Genomic DNA, 20,559 nt, shown 5'->3' with positions numbered 1-20,559 from the left:
ATTATCACCTTGAGTTCATTCCTGCATTCTATTTCCCCACAGCTATTCATATGCAGGCATTTTAATTATATATGATGGCTATAATTGTATTTATTTTACCGCACCATTCTAAGTCAGTATGCACCGGCTCATTGTTTGTCAACGTCCAAATGGGGCATTCTACGAAAAGTGGTCCTACTCCATTTAAGTAACAATATGAATTAATCAGAAAATTATTAGTGTTTTTAATTGAATTTAAGTCTAAATGTTTGTGAATGCATATAATGTGCATATTTCACCAACAAAAGTTATTAGCATCTATAGCCAATATACTTCACAGACAAATGAAGTCAAATTTTGCTATATTTTTAAAGCATCACCTATGTAACTCATTTTGTTAATGATTTTCATGCATTCAGGCTACATAATCATACTCAAGTTGTTGTTTTTTAATTAGCAGACATCACAAAGTACTTCATAATTCTATGAAATCAGTTCATTGTGGATATTTTAATCCAATCGCACATCTAGAACCTTAAATTTTGTATGTAAAATGTCACACACATAATGCTGGAGTGCTCCAAATGTGTTCCGTTATTCTGAGAAATCAAAAAGACCAAGTTTGACTTGAACACGTCTTGTATTTATTTTATGTTTTAATTAATGAGGGTGTAAGTGATTTAATAATATAATATTGTTAACAACTACAACAATAATAATAAAATTATTGAGAATTGTAAACAACTTAAACATCTTTATGTATAAAGAAGAACAAGTTTTATTGCAACTAAGTGTGTGTCATTTTCGATCCACTTATAGGAGTTTTAGTGATCAAGCGTTACTGAGCTATAATTATGGATTAGTAGTTACTGGTTTAGTCTGTATTAAGAAAATTAAATTTGTTCCTGCGTGATTAAAAATGTGTATAGGTTTGTAGAATAATTAGAGACTCACATTTGTGATTGTCTGTGTGGTAGTCAGATGTTCCTATCAATGATATATATTTCTAATTTTAACATTATGTATAATAATCGTTTATCGTGCTTGTATATAAGTGTTTATATTGTCTTTTTACTCTTACTTTCTGTGAGATGATATCGATAAATTAGCTTCAAATTGTGAAGTTTGGATAAAACAGCATGCGTTGTTATGTTCATTGTTTGCGGAGAATTTTCAGGTTCAACTGCAAAGATTGACTAAATGTAATAATTTATCATATTTTCTCAATTGGTTAATTACAGTTTGTGTGGAGAATTTTCTATAGTGAAATTTATCATTTTGATAATATTCATTTTCGGCAAATATTTATTTTTGACAAACTTGTCTCTGTGTGGAGTCCTGTGTCTTGCCATTCAGTCAACTTCATAGCACATAAACTACAACAATGCATGTCACCAGATACAGAATTCCATATTTGTTGATTATTTTGTCATTTGTTAATTTTCGGTTGTTTTTTAAAATGCTTACATCAACTATTTTTTTAAAAATATATTTCTAATTTCATCTAATTTGTGTGGATGTAGTTGGTAGACATATTATTTATGTGTTTTTTATTATTTTTGTGTTGCATGCGATAAACTTGTGTTGCATGAGTTCTAACCTGCACCATGTTGAAATTACCTTTTTTTAATTTTCTTTCTTTCTTTCTTTTCCTTTTCAAGTATCTGTTATGTACTCTGGAGGAGTACGAGGTGGTAAGTTACTTTATGAACTTTTTCTTTTACCTTAAGCTTCCCTGGTTTGATTTTTCTGTTTCTAAATTAAGTTGGGCACTTGTGCTATTTGTCCTGCTTTACATACACTTAACATTTTAACCACACCTCTTAACATTTTTATCTGTGTGGTACATTGTGTGTGTGTGTGTGTGTGTTAGGGTTTCAAAAAGGTTCTAATACATCATGGTGGAGAATTCACTAAAATGTTTTTTTCTCATTATAAATGCCAAGTACAAAAATACATTTACTTTGATAAGCTTACTTTTCATTTTTTCGGGCAAATTTTCTTCGTGATTGATTTCGCCACCCATCTGGTGGCTTCGTCAGGTGTGTACTTCCTGTACTGCAATACACACCTGACAAAGCCTCCAGACAGGTGGCGAAATCGATTGCGAAGAAAATATGCACAGAAAAATGAAAAGTAAGCTTATCAGAATAAATTACGTCTCTTAACCGCCACACAGATATCTTCAGATACAAGTACATAAAGTTATATTGTGCATTTCACTAACATGACATCCTCATTACAAAGGAGTTTTACATGAGGGGTTGTTTGAAAGCAAGCTTTCCAGTTTTGTTAGTGGAAGAAAATGTCCATGCTGGTTATAAATAGCATTATGGGCCTCTGCAATGGCTTAGGGGTGTTACCTTGCAATCAAGGACCCCATTATACCATAGGTGTAGTCCCGATTAACCTTCTGAGGATAGCGTACTTGCTTCAGTCCTGCTTGGGACCACTTTCACTTGCTCGTACTCGTTTGAATCCTCCACCCTCGAGTGTATACAATTGAACATCATTTTAATGTGACAAGACACACGTAAATTATCCACCTTGATGGTTCCAGCTCAGAATCATCTATTTCATTTTCATCTATCAATGTTTATTAGTAAGACAGAATAAACTAGATTTTAACATGAAGATTATGACTATGTTCAATTAAGGTTCAATTTCACTGCATGTTTCACATGATCCATATTTGAGGCCTCACTATCACAGAAAAATTACGGTTGTATGTGTACAATTGGGCTTCGAGTATATACGTCTCTTTTTGGCCTGTTCAAGCATTATTCAGCCGGCTCCCGTTGCAGAGTGATTAGCACATCGCGTTACGCTGCCAGGTGTCCCGGGTTCGAGTCCTGGCCTGAGCATGTATGTGTGTGTGCGTCCATCAATTTCATCATATCGTCACTCATCCTGATCTTCGCAAATTAGCCAAAAGTGGCACAAGATGCAAAGTACAATATAGCAAATCAATCTAGCATTATTTGATCAAACTAAGAGGCTTTCAATTCCATAGGCTATCTAGTGTCATTCATTCAAACTATTTGGTGCTCAAGCAAAATGCTCTCCCTGCAGCACCCTTTAGTGGACATTTGATTTCAAGCAAAACTAACAAAATTATGTGCTTCAGGATAGCTGGCATCACCACATGGCAATAATTAAAGTGCCATTTCTTGAAAATACAACAGATGATATTTCACTCTAATAAACTTTCGGTTCATTTTTCTGAGCTATTTTTGTTCATGGTCGATTTTGCAACCTGTCTGGTAGCTTTGTCAAGCTTTGCCTGACAAAGCTACCAGTGAGATAGTGAAATCAATTGGAAAAAAAGAAACACCCTGGGAAAATGAACTGTAATTTTGAGTAAATTGCCTGTGTCCATGTAACCGCCAAATAGTTATCTTTAGTTACAATACCGATGATATTGCAGTTCTCTTCTTTTCGTTCATTTATAAGCATGTGAAGGTGGGCCTCCCCGATGATGCAGTGGTAGTAGCGTCTTCGCCTTGTAATCAAGGGGTCCCGGGTTTGATACCCGGTGGAGGCACATGGTGTTTCGGATTCAATTTTAAACTGTAGGTCCAGTCCCGATTAGCTTTACTGTGCAAAAAGTGGACTTAGAACATCAATTCAACAAGAACAGCATGTGAAGGTATGACAAAACAATATATTTATTGTTACAATTTTTAACAAGTTCATTATGAAAATGTCAATTTTTTCAAAGAGAAATAATGCAATATTATTTAAAACATAATATATGAATGACGTATTCATTTTCAACCACCAGTTTCTTGCTGATATGTTTTACATTTACATGTAATAATAATGAAAATTGAGAAAAAGATCACAATATACTTATCGTTTTTTGAAATACAATTTCTTGTGCAAATATTGTGAATAGTTTTGTAAATGTATCTAGTGGCACTTGTAATAGTGCGTTGATAGGAAATCATCTCTGTGAGTGAGTAAACTCAAGCCATGTTGTTTACTAAGTGCATGGCGTCATTCCAGCGCCAGCAGAACCTGGTGGCTGTTACCTTGAGTTCTAAGCAACATCACAAAGTTCACAGCTTGCAAGAACAGAGATGTTGGGATCTGGCACCAAAAGCTTTACCGGGCAAGCAAACGAGACACACTGAAAACAAACAAGCAGACAGGTTCGCCCATTAGCATTCCCTTATGAAATCAGATAGTTGAGGAGGTTACCCCAAGGTTCCGCTTGTTGAGGTAAAAGGAAAGGCAGGAAGATGTGGCTCAATAAAATAATGAATAAAACACTTCCGTTTCAGCTATAACTCATATGGCCCTGAGTTCATTGTCGACTTTTCACTGCCAGCTTCTTCCAAGGTAAGGTTTGTTTGTAATATGATGGCAGGAAGGGACTGAAATGCTTACGATGTATTGCACCCAAAGAAACCTTGGTCCATATCTATCACATAAAAATATGTAGTCAGTGCCAGATTATATGCGCTCAAAGAGTGGTCTTATGTTGTGCTGCCCTGCAAATTTGGTGCATTCAATGCCATAGGGTCGATGGAAATCTTTCCGTATAGTTTTTTATTATTTTTTCAAATATAGTTAATAACAATAACAATGCATATACTGTTTTGTAATTCGAGTATGTCATACCTTCATATGTATACTAATGAACCAAAAAAAGACAGAACTGAAATGTTGTAATTTTCAAGAAATGGCACAAATTGCTAACCACGAGGTGGTTATCCCATCTGTCCTCAAGAGGTATACCGACCATGGGATACATATAACTACAGGGGACCAGGGAGGGATTGTCCCCCAACTTTGGATGGAAACAAATTCAAGGTGGGGGGGGGGGGGGGGGGCAAACATTGAAGTAAAGAAAAGCAAGGCTATCAGAATCTAAGAGTAGCAGGACAACATTATACTCGAGATGGAATTTGTTTTCCTTTTTTTCTTGCATTTTTTTTCCAGACGGGCAAGAGCACATGCAGGGGGGACAAGAGCAATTGCCCCCCCCCCTCGATTTCAAATTTTGTGCAAATAAAAGTACATTTCATAACATATTCTTGCTCGCTTTGCTCGCAATACCTGCTTTTCTTACAGTCTCAGCAACTTCAGAACCATAGCTAGGAGGCAGCAGGAGTCAGACCTGGTCACCAAATAATCTTAATGAAAAAGTTATAAAAGAGAGAAAGCCATGGCACCCCGTGAAATTATTTGCACTATTAAATCAGTCTTGTTTTTAGTTTGCAAAAATTGGATCTAAAAATGTTCTTCCTTGCTTCGCTCGCAATATGTTATTTTCTGTAATGCATTGTAAATTACTAGAGAGAGAGAAGTAAGATCAAATATGTACTTCAGACTGTTGCTGCTAAACAGTTTTTTTTTAATGTATGAACAATTGTTTAAAGAAAAAGGAGCATACACATGTGAGAGACAATTTGTATCATTTTTGCTGTTCGTTTCTTACGAGGTGGATGAAATAATATTATTGGCACCTCCTCCTGGTACTCCCACCCCTCTCCCAGACAAGAATTTGTGGTTGCGCCTCTTTTCCATCCATCCATTAAAGGTTAAAAAAATAGAGATATCCACTCTTGCTTCACAATATTGACACAGAATAAAGAATGTTATATAGTTTTTTATGTTTCCCAGGATATTTGGATTCAAGAAAATTATCAACCAATGTTAGCAAGTAAGAAATTGTTTCCTCTGTAACATTAATACATAAATGCAGCAATTTTTATATTATTACACTATATCTTAAATTTGGTGGTGACATGCCAGAAAATCATGGAGAGGTCAGTGAAGATAAGGAGAAGACAAAATTTAAGAATCTTTTAAGGTATGAAAAATTTGCCATTGAACATAGGTGTAAAATATAGGGTTACAAATTAATGTTGCATTTTTCTGTGTTTGAAACTCGACATTTTGAAAGCCAGTCAGTCGTTGTTTATTTTATTTTAGGTGTGTGTGTTTGTTGTTTTGATTCTGAATGTGTCTTAAGTTAGTTTCATTCTGTAGCATTATCATTAGGGTTCAGTTGTCCATTGGCATCAGCTAACATTGGAGTATTATTAAAATAGCTGATAATTGTATCACGCTGCCATTTCTATATATAACCTTTAACTTGGTGAATTTTTTATTCTATATGTAACCTTTAACTTGATGCAAAATTATATTTTTTATTTCTTATTAACCCTCTGTTAGGCACATGGGATACAGGTGTCCCTCATCAATATTCATTGTGAGATTGCAACACTGAACTATATTGCACATGAGTGGTATAGGTGATTTTGATTTGTTGACGTTAGTTATTTTGATTCTCTTTTAAAAAATGGCATCCTGAAACCAAGTTGGTGTAAGCCATATAATATTACAATGCTAATATCAGTTGCTTGCTTGGTGTACAGTTGACCCCCCCCCCCCCCAATACACTAAATATGTAACAAGAAAAGTATCAATGCATTGAAGTAGGTTAGTGAGGAAGGGGGGAACACATAGCTGTGTATTAGTGCCGAAAGTGAACATAAAAGTCACCATATGACCGAACATGCGACTCGTGTTAACTTTATAATATTACATCATTTTGAAAGAGCAGCAGAAAATTGCAACTGATCTTAGACGAAAGACAAAGAAAGAACATTTTGCACACACAATCTGTATAATTTATGGTGTATTTCATACGCCAAAGATAGTTAAAGGGTTGGGGGACAAGTGTACACCATGTTCCTATGCATATTACAGAGGGTTAACATAAAGATATATCATGTACTCTGGTTTTGTGAAGTAAATGTCTTTTTCCATAAGCCAAAATCTATTGCAGTCCCCTGATTACATACATTAAGATTGCAAGTAATCTATTCATGTTTTTGAAAAATATTTGTTATGTTATATCTGACCAGTAAATTACATGTAGGTACATTTTTGGTATCTCCAAAAATTTAATATCCGTAATTGCTATGCAAAATTAATTGATGGTTAAAGATTTCGATTATCATACACGAATATAAAAATTGCTCGTCAATTTTTGAATTGATCTAGGCTCTTCCTCAGGGCAAGAGAAGAACAAATGAAGTTGAGGCTTAAAAACATGTAAGAACTAGAAGCTATAGTTGTCAATTCATGACACCTATTAGTTGTTAAAAATGTGGATCATTGTATGGTGAAGTATTTTCATACTCCTTTTATGATCTTTTCTCATAACCATGCAATGTAGGGGTTGACATAACATATTGGAAAGCCAAGATTTGACATTTGGTTAGACGTGATTGGTTTAGCATCTAATTAATTTTTCATCTTCATCATCATGTGAGGCACAATACTATATAGAATAAATTAAATACTAGTTAAAGCATGAAGTCAAACTAGTTTCTAATTAAAGTTTCTTCTCTTTCCTACAATTAGCAATCATTATAGATTAACAACTTTGACATGTTTTTATTCATAGCATTTGTCTTTTAAATCACAACAAAATTAGTCGGTGTATTTAAATTTGCTTGTACTTCCACATTAAACTTGACATTTTGTCATTAAAGATTGACTAAAGTGGAAATCATAGAACTTAAGACCTTCTGTAAACAAAAGCACATGTTGCCAATTTATGAAAATTAAAAAATCCACAGCCTACAAGGTGCAAAGACATTCCTTTTGTTAGCCGACATGGAATAAAGCAGTGTTTTACTGATGACCTCTTGGAAGTTAATATACGTATGTAAAAAATGAAAAATCAAAATGTACATCTTGCCTGGTGACCGCCTTTCGGACTCGTGCCAGAAGTTTCGTGGTTCGAATTCCGGCATGGGTTTTATTTGTGAGTGTCCCTTTATCAATTGCATCTAATGATCACTCATCAGAAAAGCAACGCTAAATAACAAAATTTACATCTTATCCCTAGGAGGTAAGATGGATCCTTGCTAAAGGATTAATTTTTCTCTCATCTGTTTCTAAAAAAAAATCACTCTTGCTAGAAGAATGTGACACATTGAGATAAATTAAGTTTTAAAACCGGGGTTTCTTGATTAAATTTATTGGCGTTTGAAAGTGTTATGATTTATTTTTATAGATAATGAAAGTAAGCTAATACTTATGATTTAATGGACTAAATTAATAATTATTAATTAGAGAAAGGAATTAAAATAACTAATTTTGAATTCAAATGTCAAATCCTTGAATGTCTTCATCGTCTTGGTACCGAATGACAAATATGTGCATGTCACAACATGCTGGATCTACGCCTCAATGCCACGCTGTTTTTCCTCCAGAGTGTACTTCAACGTCTCTAAAGTTACATCATCCAGAAACACGCTTGTATGTTCTTTTCACCCCGTTCGAAAATGCTGAGTTATGCAGCAAAACACCATGGGAAACTAAAACTGCAACTTAGTGAAGCAATGTCGCTGGCAAAAAAAAGTGGGGAAAGAAGGTGGTAGGATGCAGAAATATTTTGAGGCAGTCACATTTTATTGTACCCTACATACAAAATAAAATGCATATTTGGGGGTGAGAATTTTTAAATATTGTCAGTTTTTTCCTCTCTTGTTGAGAGGCATTCATTTTAAATCAACCTCCTCCACCCTCAAGGCCTGCCCTCAGTCTCCTTCACCCACACTATTCCAAAGTGTTCAGATACCCTCATGATGTCACCATCTGGATATTGAACACCTCTGGATTATAGATCAGCTCCTCTGGAACCCCCCCGCCCCACACACACACAATCGCAGCATCATCATCACTGACAATGTGAAATCATACTCTCATTGCATTGGGCAAAACATTTTAAAATATATTTTCATTAAAGGTTTTTGTTTATAATAATAATAAGTGATTATTGTATAAATTACAATTGATCACGTGAGCAGCAGGAAAATAGCGCCAGTTTCAAACATGGCGACTTCCATGCATGCAGGAAGGTCTCAGTGTTCTCAGAGTTTCTTTCGGAAATACAGTTGTTTGAAAAGTGGCGAGAAGCAGGTTGTTCTTAACGTTTATGTGACATTGTGTCGGTGGTATCCTGAGAAAGCAGTGAAGTTAGTGTCCGAGTGTAGTTGTGTCTCTGTGTCTTTGTTTTCGGTGTGATGAAAGAAAGGAAAACGACCAGCCAAGTTGTGTCGCGTGAAGAAACACGTTGTTGCTCGCAACACCAATTTTGAGATAAGCGCAGTATGGCACAAGGTACATTCATATTTTTTCAAAGAGCTGTCCACTGTGGGGAAGATATTGGCGGATGTTAATAGTGATGATGATCTCCTCAATTTTAGCGGTCGACGTTGCACGTTGAGTTCAGTTTGGGGAAGCAAATTTGACAGACTGCATTCATTGACGGTGATGATATTGTTGTCTAGTGATGAAAATGCCTCGAGTTCAAAAATGAACTGCTGAATCAAGGCCATAAAATACATTACTTGCACGAGACATGAGAATGTGCTTATTATCGTCATCTTGTTTTCTAGTGCACGAATCTCCTCGGCTTATCTTTGTTTACCTTCCGCTAAAACTGGCGGTATATTTGTTGTGCAAAGGAGAAAACAATACTCTGCATGTCAACAATGTTGGGCAATAATTTGGTGGAAGGGGCAGCAACAAAACCAAAAGGCTTGAATTTACTGAAACGTTTCTCTCACTCTCTTGTAAGTTTTACTTTGGCGCTGTCTGCCATACCGAGAGAGGAGGGGTAAGAGGAATAAATTGAACTTTTGGCGTAGAAAATATGTTCATTCTTGAACAAGAACACATACTTAATCACTTCTCAAAAATTTCTTATGCTTCAATTTGTAGATTATCAGTTAAAATAGGAATCAGTTTTCCCATGTTACGTAAAAGTAAAGGTCTGGTGAAGTGCGAGTGTATAGCATATGATGGCCATGCCATTCACGAACAGCTGACGCAGAGTGATACGTTACTCGAAGTGAGACGGTTTGTTTACAGAAGGTCGTAAGGTTCGTGATTTCCACTTTATATCATATAATCGTCCCATGTTAAAGCAGTAAAGTTGAAATATATTTAAGAACCAGTGCTAGATAATGTCTGTTGCTCCATTAATTCTTATTCCTCTAAGACTAATTTTTTGAATAAACTAGCCTGTAAAAGAAAACCTTTTCCCTGCAACATAAACGTTAAATGTTTACTACTGATTTCAGAATGCTGTTTCCTAAAATGTATTCCATTGTGCCACATCACATAGCAGTGGTGTATTTCGATAATTTGACCTGGTTTATCGCAACAATTCGTATTTATTCAATATATTTAATATACACCCCATCTACATTAATTAGATATAATAGAAATAAAACATTAATACAGACATGCAAGTAAAACAAAAACACAAGTCCAAGAACTTCAGAATTTTCATAAATATTTTCTGTGTACCTAAAATTGGACCTAGATTCCCCTAGGGAAATTTCCCTTCATATAGAACCACTGCCTCTGCCAAGCATGACACAGAAAGCAGGGAGGAACAAGCAGCCACGTTGTTTGGAGTGGTGGAAGTGAGCACGTAGGAAGCATGCTTTTAAATAGCCACTCGCACAATTTTTCTTCTGCTCTCTCGCTTCCCCGTGTACAATCGGGAACGAAACCAGTCTTGAAATTCGTTAAATAATTTGCTTAAATTTTGGTTTAGAAGCTTGTGTTAATAGTTTGCATAATACATACAGTTGAACCTCAAATTTATTTTTTTCAAGGGACCAAGCTGAAAATACATAAAATGCGGGATAATGTAAAATCGAGGAAAATTTTATAACACTTTGCTATGTTGGGACCAACTAGATAAAAACTAACTAACTAACTAACTCTCTAGCCTTCTTAAACCCGAAGGTTTATGGCTGCAGCAACACAGGCCTTCCATCTGTCCCTATCTTGAGCAAGATCTATATACTCTTTTGCATCCCTACCAATTTCATTTAGGCCCATCTCAACGTTGTCCCTCCATCTTCGTCTTGGGCTTCCTACAGGTCTCTTACCATCAGGTTTCCCAACAAGAATCCTGTAAACTCCTCTTTCCTCTCCTATTCGTGCCACATGGCCTGCTCACCTAAGTCTTCTTGATTTAATGATTCTAATAATATCTGGACATGACTACAAATTATGTAGTTCTAAATTATGTAACCTTCTCCACTCACCTGTCTCCTCATCCCTTTTAGGTCCAAAGATTTTTCTAAGGATCTTATTTTTAAATACTCTCAATTTACGTTCCTCTTTCAATGTAAGGGACCAAGTTTCACATCCATATAATACTACAGGCAAAATTACTGTTTTGTATATTTTAACTTTTAGTTTCTTAGTTATTAAACGAGAAGACAAAAGTTTATGAAGAGAGAAGTAACATGCATTTCCTGAATTGAGCCTACTTTTTATTTCCTCTTTAATATAATTTTCATTTGTTAATATTACTCCTAAGTATTTGAATTTGGAAACTGGTTCAAACGAGTTGCTATCAATAATTAGATTTTGATTATTACCTAACACTTGGTTTCGGCCTGTAAGCATATATTTAGTTTTCTCTTTGTTAACTTCCAAACCTATCTCTTTATAGCAGTTTTGAAAAATATTTTAGCATTATTCTTAATTGTATTTATATCATCCCCTAATAAGTCTACATCATCTGCATATGCTAACAACTGAGTCACACCATTTAATTTTAGTCCTTCTTTAGTTTATTTTACTTTCCTAACAGCATATTCTAAAGCAAAATTAAAGAGCAATGGAGATAATGCATCTCCTTGTTTTAACCCATCATGAATTGTATATTTGTCAGACACATTAATACCCACATGAATTTTACTTTCTGTGTTTCACTGGTGCATACTTTTATCATACTAACAATCTTCTTAGGTATTCCAAACTCGACTAATATATTATATAATTTATCTATCTTGACCGAATCATATGCTTTTTTTAAAATCAATGAATAGCTAATAGACATTTTGATTATATTCCCACTTTTTTTCAAGTGTCTGTCTGATGTGAAAAATTTGGAGGGATTTCTTCTTTATTCCATATTAAGCAAATTAATTTATGAATTTGACATATTAACAAATTTCCACCATATTTAATTAACTCAGCTGGTATTAAATCAATGCCAGGTGCTTTGTTATTATTTAGCCTTTTAATAGCATCTTTAACTTCAGTCAAGTTAGGTTCTGGAACTAAAGGTTCTGCTGTGTGTACTTCATTTACTTCTCATTTATCTCCTACATGAACATTTAAAAGGTTATTAAAGTAGTTCTTCCATCTATTTAAAATATCGCTTGGGTCAGCTAGAAAATCGCCATCTTTATCTTTTATCAAGTTTACTTTAGGTTGCCACCCCTTTCTAAATTCATTTACACCTTTATATAAATCTCTGATATTTTTGTTTTAGCTCTTGAACTAGATTGAATGAATAATGCGGGAAAATGTAAAATCCGGGAATGTAAAATCGGGGTTCCACTGTAATGAGCAATTACCCATATATGAAAGATAAATGTATTAAAAATATATGAAAAAGTTGGGTTTGTCATCGGTAAATGTGGTTGTGGTAACATGGAGAATATGGCACTGTCAGGTATAATTATTTGATAATTGATCGATAGTAGTGTGTTAATTGAAATGATGTACTTCATTCATTTACTAGGTATATTTCAAAAGTAAGGGCTGCTTGATTATGAAACGTGACTCGCAACAGTTGTCAGTTTGCTCTTTTCCAGTAGCTGCAAGTAGTCCATTGCGATGTGAGATACAGAACTCTTGTTACTCTACTCAGGGTGCTTGTTTTCAGTAGAATCGCCTATTTTCTTTTTTACAGCAGAGCCATTGCAGGCTAGTGTTATTCAGCTAGAAAAACTATGCATATTTGATAATGCGTGTGCACACACACACACATTGCTTGTACTACACATGATTTTATGCACATCTTTGTGATTTTATGCATAATTTGTAATAGCATTTGTGGTTTGGAGGTTTATCATATTATACAGGGTGTTCAAAAGTTATTTACCCCATAGCACATCAAAATATCTTTACTGTAAAATGTTTCTCTGAAACAACAGACATGGAATTACATTCATTGACTCAAAGAATTTTAGTTAACATATTTCTCAGTATTAATAAACAGTGATGAGTGGCTTTCACAATATCAAGTCTATTGATGAATTCATTCCACACGTTGCGGATCGTATCCACAGTGATTGTTACCACAGCCTCCTTGATCCTGGACTTCAATTCTACCAAGTCTGTATCTTTCTTGCTGTAGAAGATGTCCTTCACATAACCCAACATAAAGATATCAGTAGATTTTGTTTTCCGCAATGCATGATGGTACTTAGTTTTGCCAAGCACATGGAACATTTTTTTTTAGATGTTTTTCATGTTAGAACTAACGACCTCCACTCCATTGGCATGTAGTTTTTTTATGGACAACATTTATGGGGTGAATAATATCTGGATATGTTGTATATATGCTTGTTAGTATAATGGGTACGCTAGTTTACTAAAATGTTGTGAATAATGCAATCCTACAATTTTTTTCCTAATTGTGCAACTGAGGGAATTCATGATCCTTATGAATTTGTTCCAGATTAAGGTATTATTCGTTGTCATTTTTCAAGGGTTCATTCTGGAATTATACATTTAGTACAACTTGAAGCTTCAAGCAATAAATATTTAACTGTAGAGAAACCTCATCTACCATTTTGAATTAGTTTCTTGTAAGGCCAATATACAGCTTGTCAGGCTTATAGCTTCGAGGGTCACTATTTATATTTTGAGCCTTGGTAACACTGATTGAAGTTAGGCGCCATTTGACGTTTGCACGGAATCGTCTGGCATTATTGACCATAACGTACTTCAAATGTTTTGTCAATAGCTTCATTTGTGTTGTTTATGTTGCCTTGGAGATTGCACGACGACAATAAAATGGAATTGACTCATGAACATTTTCGTGCGATGATTTTTTACGATTTTCGACATGGATTATCAAGACAAGAGTGCATCGATCAACTTACTTCCACATTTGGCGATGAAGCCCCATCCTTTGCCACTGTGAAACGCTGGTATAACGAATTTAATCGTGGCCGCTATTCGCTCACCGACGAGATTCGCGAAGGTCGTCCAAAATCAGTTGTTGTTCAAGAAAACATTGATGCTGTGCAAAACCTAATACTGCAAAATCGTGATGTGACATACTGTGAGATTGAGGCAACCATAGACATTAGTTCCACCAGCATATATAAAATATTACATGATCATTTAGCTGTGAGAAAGGTATGTTCTCGTTGGATCCCACGCAATTTGACAAAAACTCAAAAAGACGCTCGCGTCAATTGGTGCAAACAAATGCTCAATAAATACAATCGTGGTGCTTCAAAAGACGTATATAAGATTGTAACAGGTGACGAATCATAGATATATGGATATGAGCCGGAACGTAAACGGCAGTCGACTGTATGGGTGTTTCAAAATGAACACAATCCAACAAAAGTTGTTCGCGCTCGAAGCACATCGAAACAAATGGTCGCCTGTTTTTTTTCGGGAAAACTGGTCATGTGGCAACTGTGCCTTTAGAGGAACGTAGAACGGTCAACTCTGAATGGTACCTAACAATTTGTTTGCCAGAGGTCTTTGGTCAAATACGGAAAACAAACAAACGCCGTCGGATCATTCTTCATCAAGGCAATGCCAGCTGTCACACATCTCATCTAACAACCGACTTTATGAACAGTCAAAAAAATCGAATTGATGTGTCATCCACCGTACAGTCCTGATTTGGCACCCAATGACTTCTTGTTGTTCCCGAATGTCAAGAATAAATTGCGTGGACAACAATTTTCATCGGCGGAAGATGCCGTTGATGTGTTCAAAAACCATATTATGGAGGTGTCACAAGAAGATTGGAAAAACTGCTTTGACAAATGGTTCGAACGAATGCAAAAGTGTATTGACCATAAAGGAGAATACTTCGAAAAACAATAAAGCAGTTTTCAATGCCAAATTCCTGTTTTTTCATTGTTAGGCTCAAAATATAAATAGTGACCCTCGTATAGTAAAAGAAACATGCACTACATTTTACGAATACCTGCCACAGTCAAAGCCTGTGTATGTACGGTACTGCCATCTGTTGCCATTTATGAAAAACATGAATAAATAAGGGATTAAACAGCATCACATCTACCATGCTGTCTAATTCATGGATGGAGTTGGAGTACAGGTTTGATATATGTCGTGCTACTAAGGGTGCCAATATAGAAGTGTATTGACATTGTTAGTGTCAGTGACTGAGCCAGTGTGTCTGATTTTGTGATGTGTAATGGCAAGGTATTGTGTATCACGATACACCTTCATTCCCAATAAATTCTTGGTCAAACAGATTTTGGGAACGTTCCTTTTTTTATAGCTCTAAGCCGGACACGCTTATATATATGTATAGTGTGTGTGTGTGTGTATATATATATATATATATATATATATATATACAGGGTGACTGGTAATTAGATGTATTCCCTGAAAGGGGTTAAAGTAGAGACAATTTGCAATAAATTTGACCATATGATACCCCGTCCGAAAATTAGTAGTTTTCGAGATAATCGAATTTCAATTGTTTTTTTTAAAAATGACAATTTTCCACATAAAAAGATGAATTGCGAAAAAACTGCTCATTGTATGGATCTTATTTCAGAGTTTTCTGATAGCTAACAAATAAGTGGTTCGTTGAAAAAAAAGTTTTTCCCAAATAACAATCACATGTAAGTAACGGGTGGGTCTAAACTTACAAGTGATGATAAAAAGATGCACTCTTAGTTTACTTGGCAACGTATTAATAACAAAAATGGTATGACACGAAGCGTACAAATTACTTAAATTACTTCCTTGTGACATCTGCTATCCAACAAGGTACAAATGTTGCTAACATTCACATTTGTGTACAAGAAATAATACTTCATTCATCTTCATGTGAATGGAATCAATGAACAATACAATTAAAGAACATTACACGTCTTGCTCAAAGTGGGCACCTCCGTTACGAATACAGGCACGCAGGTTTATACGGACATTTGGTCTCTTAACTCGTGATGTGATAGTGTCCTTTGCGTGTTTACCAGCTGTTAAGATCCTCTCCCTGAGCTCTTATTGCGAGTTTACCGGTGTCTTGTCATGTGGCTCCAAAGGTAAAAGTCGCAAGGCTTTAAATCGGGGGATCGAGCCGGCCAGGGAATCGGCCAATCCATTTCTTTGGGTAATTTTCATCCAGCCAGTGTCGCACGCTCAGGCAGAAGTATGGATGGGCGTAATCAACAATCATTTGATCGAGCCATTTTTCCTGCCCCAAATCTTAAATGGCATCACTTATGAACACTTATGAACATTTTTTGAGGAACGGGATGGCAATGTTGTTGGAGCATGTGCCTCTAGCTACAAGACGTGACATGATTTATCAGCGTGATGACTGCCCAGCTCGATCCCCCGATCGATTTGACATCTTGCGACTTTTACATTTGGAGCCACATGACAAAACACCGGTAAACTCGCAATAAGAGCTCAGGGAGAGGATCTTAACAGTTGGTCGACACATCAAGGACACCATCACATCACGAGTTAAGAGACCAAATGTCCTTAAAAACCTGCATGCCTGCATTCGTAACTGAGGTGCCCACTTTGAGCAAGACGTGTAATGTACTTTAATTGTATTGTTCATTGATTCCATTCACATGAAGATGAATGAAGTATTATTTCTTGTACACAAATGTGAATGTTAGCAACATTTGTACCTTGTTGGATAGCAGATGTCACAAGGAAGTAATTTTAAGTAATTTGTACGCTTCGTGTCATACCATTTTTGTTATTAATAGGTTGCCAAGTAAACTAGGAGTGCATTTTTTATGGTCACTTGTACGTTTAAACCCACCCACTATTTACATGTGATTGTTATTTGGGAAAAACTTTTTTTTTCAACGAACCACTTATTTGTTAGCTATCAGAAAACTCTGAAATAAGATCCATACAATGAGCAGTTTTTTCGCAATTCATCTTTTTATGTAGAAAATTGTCATTTTTAAAAAAAACAATTGAAATTCGATTATCTCGAAAACTACTAATTTTCGGACGGGGTATCATATGGTCAAATTTATTGCAAATTGTCTCTACTTTAACCCCTTTCAGGGAATACATCTAATTACCAGTCACCCTGCATATGTAGAGCCACACATTTATGGTGAGTAAAAGATCAAGATTCCGATACAAATACTTGACTATTTCGGGATCAAAAGCAGTATATAAAATTGTGAATAGAAACCTAAGTTTGGTTTAAAAACTATACTTGTTACACAAAATTAACATTTCACTTATTGTAGCACATATATATATGTTTGTGTGTGTGTGTGTGTATATATATATATATATAAATAATTGGGCCAAAAGTCACTAAGGATGTTATTTCAACAGTACATAACTTTGTGCATATGTATTATTTGTATATACATATTATTATTTTTTGTTTTCTTTATTTTTTTGCATTTTACATAGTGGAGCCTTTACACTTACGCATGAAAAGTAATTTCATGTAAATGCCAACCATTGTTGGCGTTCCGATTAGGGGCTCCTGCTTGATGTCTTCAAACTATCAGATTGTCTTGTGGTTGTTAACATACATCCAGTTCTTTGTGCGCTGTCATATCACCATGACATTGAAGTGGTGGTGATTTGCTCCATGCATGAGAATAATTGACTTCTGATTTTCTAAATAAAGTCCAACAATTTTTGACTGAATTGCTGGATTTCTACTTACAACATGTGAATGTACATTTCTATACCTGCACTGATACCAATACCAATCAATACTCAACTCACCTATATCGATTTTTTGAAATTCTAATAATTAAAAGTTGTTCAATATATTGATTAATATGTTTTTGTACGTAGTCCTCTCTAATTATATCCATCACTTTACAAACATTTTTGCTTTGAAATATTCAAGAATTACAGAATATTAAATTACATGGTATGTTATCATAACATTCAGTATTTTCGCTCAAAACTCGTGCAAATTAAAAATAAACTTGAATTTTGCATAATTTCCAGGAAAATTAGACTGCGCAAGGCATCGAGCAGCATTTTTGCGGAGCTTGTGAGAGACCAAAATGCTAGAAAAATGTATCTACTGGTATCAGTAAACAAATTCCAACCGATATGTTCCAATATTGATACATCGGTATTGGCTCAGCCCTATATATTTCAAATTTTGATTTAATAATAAATCCATTAATAACCCTTTCAGAACTTAGGTCCCACTCTGTATGTGTGATGGACGCATTCGAAGAAAGCAGCAAGGGCTTATAAATTAAAATGATGGGAATGAGATCACATTAGTCAATATTGGTTGTCATCACCAATGTTTTTTTTTTATTCCTTGTGATTTTAAATATTATTGTGATAAGGGTGCATTTTATATAATAAGAACATGATAATAAAATCATCTTTTCTATTAAATGCAATAATAAGTATTAACAATCTTAAATATATACCTTGCATGATATTTGAGGTGCTTTGAGAGTTGTGCAGCATTGTGGGCTGTAGCTTTATAGGATATGTTTTAGAATAGAAATATTGTGTTCTTTGTGTTGAGTGAACAGGGTAAAAAATGGTTAAGGTAGAATTTTCTCATTTTTAAGGTGGTGTTGCAATCATGGGAATGCAGGGTAAGTCGTCGTTAACATACAGCATGTTGTGCACTATATGCAACATCACTTTTCTTTCAGCCATGTTTTTTTTTATGAATTATGTGATAATTATTAAAAGACTATATATTGTGTATTTGTGTACACATACTTTGCTTGCATGTCTTGGTTGTAAAACTGAGAGTTGCATGATGTGTATTTGAATGATTAAAATGATGATATTGTTTATGGCTTCTACTTATATTTTAAATTAGGTAGAATTTTGATATAAAATATGTGTAGTTATGTGTAACAAAACTGGTTTGTTTCAAAATTTCATAACATAACTTGTATGTATGCCGATTGGTATAGATCCACCAAGCTTTCTGAAACCTCGGAAAATATGCGAACTAACCGGCCTCCCCCACCCCTTCTTTCACCCCCAGTGTTTTCTCTGGCGCTGGTCGGGCAAGGACCTTCCCACTTCCGCTGACACAGTGTTGCTAATTTTACTCTCTTCAAGAATTCGAGGAGTGTTGTTGATGTGCGTAGACGTGTTTTTGAGTAAGTGTAAAATGTCGAAAGTTGTGCACAGCAGTGAGCGAAATTTGCTACTACGAATCATCGAGAAGTGTGAAGAAGAGAAAAGAGACGGGTGGAATTATCCTCGCGATCAACCCCTAAAGAGAGCAGTATATCTAACGGGACGGTCGGAGTCATTGCTTAAAAAACTGAAAAGAGAGAAAAAAGATTTACAAACCCCTGACCAGAAATTGTCAACTCCTGGTAAACGGAGACGTGCTCGACAAAATAAGATTGTCATTGACGACATGGATAAGTGTATACTGCGAAGGAAAATCCATGAAATGTACGTAGTGAAAAGAGAAGTTCCTACAATATTGAAACTTTTAGCTATTGCTAAGGAAGAAATTAATTATCAGGGTGGGCGAGAAACATTACGGAAAATTATGAAACAGATAGGCTTTAAATTTAAAAAATGTAGAAACTCGCGCTTAGCTCTGGTTGAACGAAGCAACATTGTGGTTTGGAGAGCAAGATATCTTCGTGCGATCAACAGATTCCGCAACGAAGGGAGGCCTGTTGTTTACATTGATGAAACTTGGATTCATCCTAATTACAAAGTAAAAAAATGTTGGCAGAGTGAAGATGTGTCAGGTGTCTTCACAAACGACAGTCCGGGGCAGAGACTTATCATAAGTCACGCCGGGGGTTCCATGGGGTTTATTCCAAACGCCCTTAATATATTTCAGGCCAAAACAACTTCTGGCGATTACCATAATGAAATGAATTCCGAGAACTTCGAGAAGTGGTTGGAACAGAAACTTATTCCGAATCTCCCACCTAGATCTGTCATTGTTATGGATAATGCCTCCTACCACTCAATTCAAACCAATAAAGTACCGAACACAAAAAGTAAGAAACTAGAGATTCAAGAATGGCTATTAAAAAATAACATCACTTTCGATATCGAACAAACAAAGCCAGAATTGTTGCTGAAAGTAAAAAATACGGTAATCTTCCCGATCCGGTATATCGAGCTGACACAATTTTGAAAACCCACGGCCACCACGTCCTTCGACTTCCACCATATCACTGCGACTTGAACCCGATCGAGTACATATGGAGCACCATAAAGCGAAGAGTTGCCTCACGAAACGTGAGTTCAAATTTGAGAGAAATAAGGGATCTTACCGAAAGTGCAATTGACAGTGTCACAGTGCAGGAATGGGAATGTATGTGCCAACATGCCATCCGTTTGGAAAAAGAATACCAGAAGAATGATGGAATTCTCGAAGATGAAGTTCAAACTTTGATTATAAACCTGGAATCGGGTTCCGAAAGTAGCGATGTAAATAGCGACAGTGACAGCGAAAGTTCGAATTCGGACCTCTCCGGCATAGACACCTTATGATCTGCCTCCAGGCCAACCGGAGGCAAGAACCCAAAAGTAAGTTGC

At 35.6% G+C, this 20,559-nt stretch overlaps 1 protein-coding gene across 11 annotated transcripts in view; it reads left to right on the top strand.

The window, feature by feature from the left end:
• ClC-c (chloride channel protein 3) overlaps positions 1-20,559 on the top strand; it is an 84,394-nt gene that overhangs the window by 18,887 nt on the left and 44,948 nt on the right. For 6 of the 11 annotated variants that reach the window (XM_083126605.1, XM_083126599.1, XM_083126606.1 and 3 more), the window contains 2 exons: positions 1,641-1,673; positions 18,597-18,623. The exons of 2 other annotated variants lie outside the window; for them this stretch is intronic. In XM_083126605.1, coding sequence (XP_082982731.1) covers positions 1,641-1,673; positions 18,597-18,623 — 60 coding nt within the window. Of the gene's footprint in view, positions 1-1,640; positions 1,674-18,578; positions 18,624-20,559 lie in introns of all 11 variants that reach the window. 3 more of the 11 variants (XM_083126610.1, XM_083126603.1, XM_083126609.1) reach the window with 3 other exon arrangements.

This window comes from Lepisma saccharinum, chromosome 8 (assembly GCF_977018435.1).
Source record: "Lepisma saccharinum chromosome 8, izLepSacc3.1, whole genome shotgun sequence".
Lineage (NCBI taxonomy): Eukaryota > Metazoa > Arthropoda > Insecta > Zygentoma > Lepismatidae > Lepisma > Lepisma saccharinum.
The sequence above is the reverse complement of the archived record's forward strand: the minus strand, read 5'-3'. Positions and strand labels throughout refer to the sequence as shown.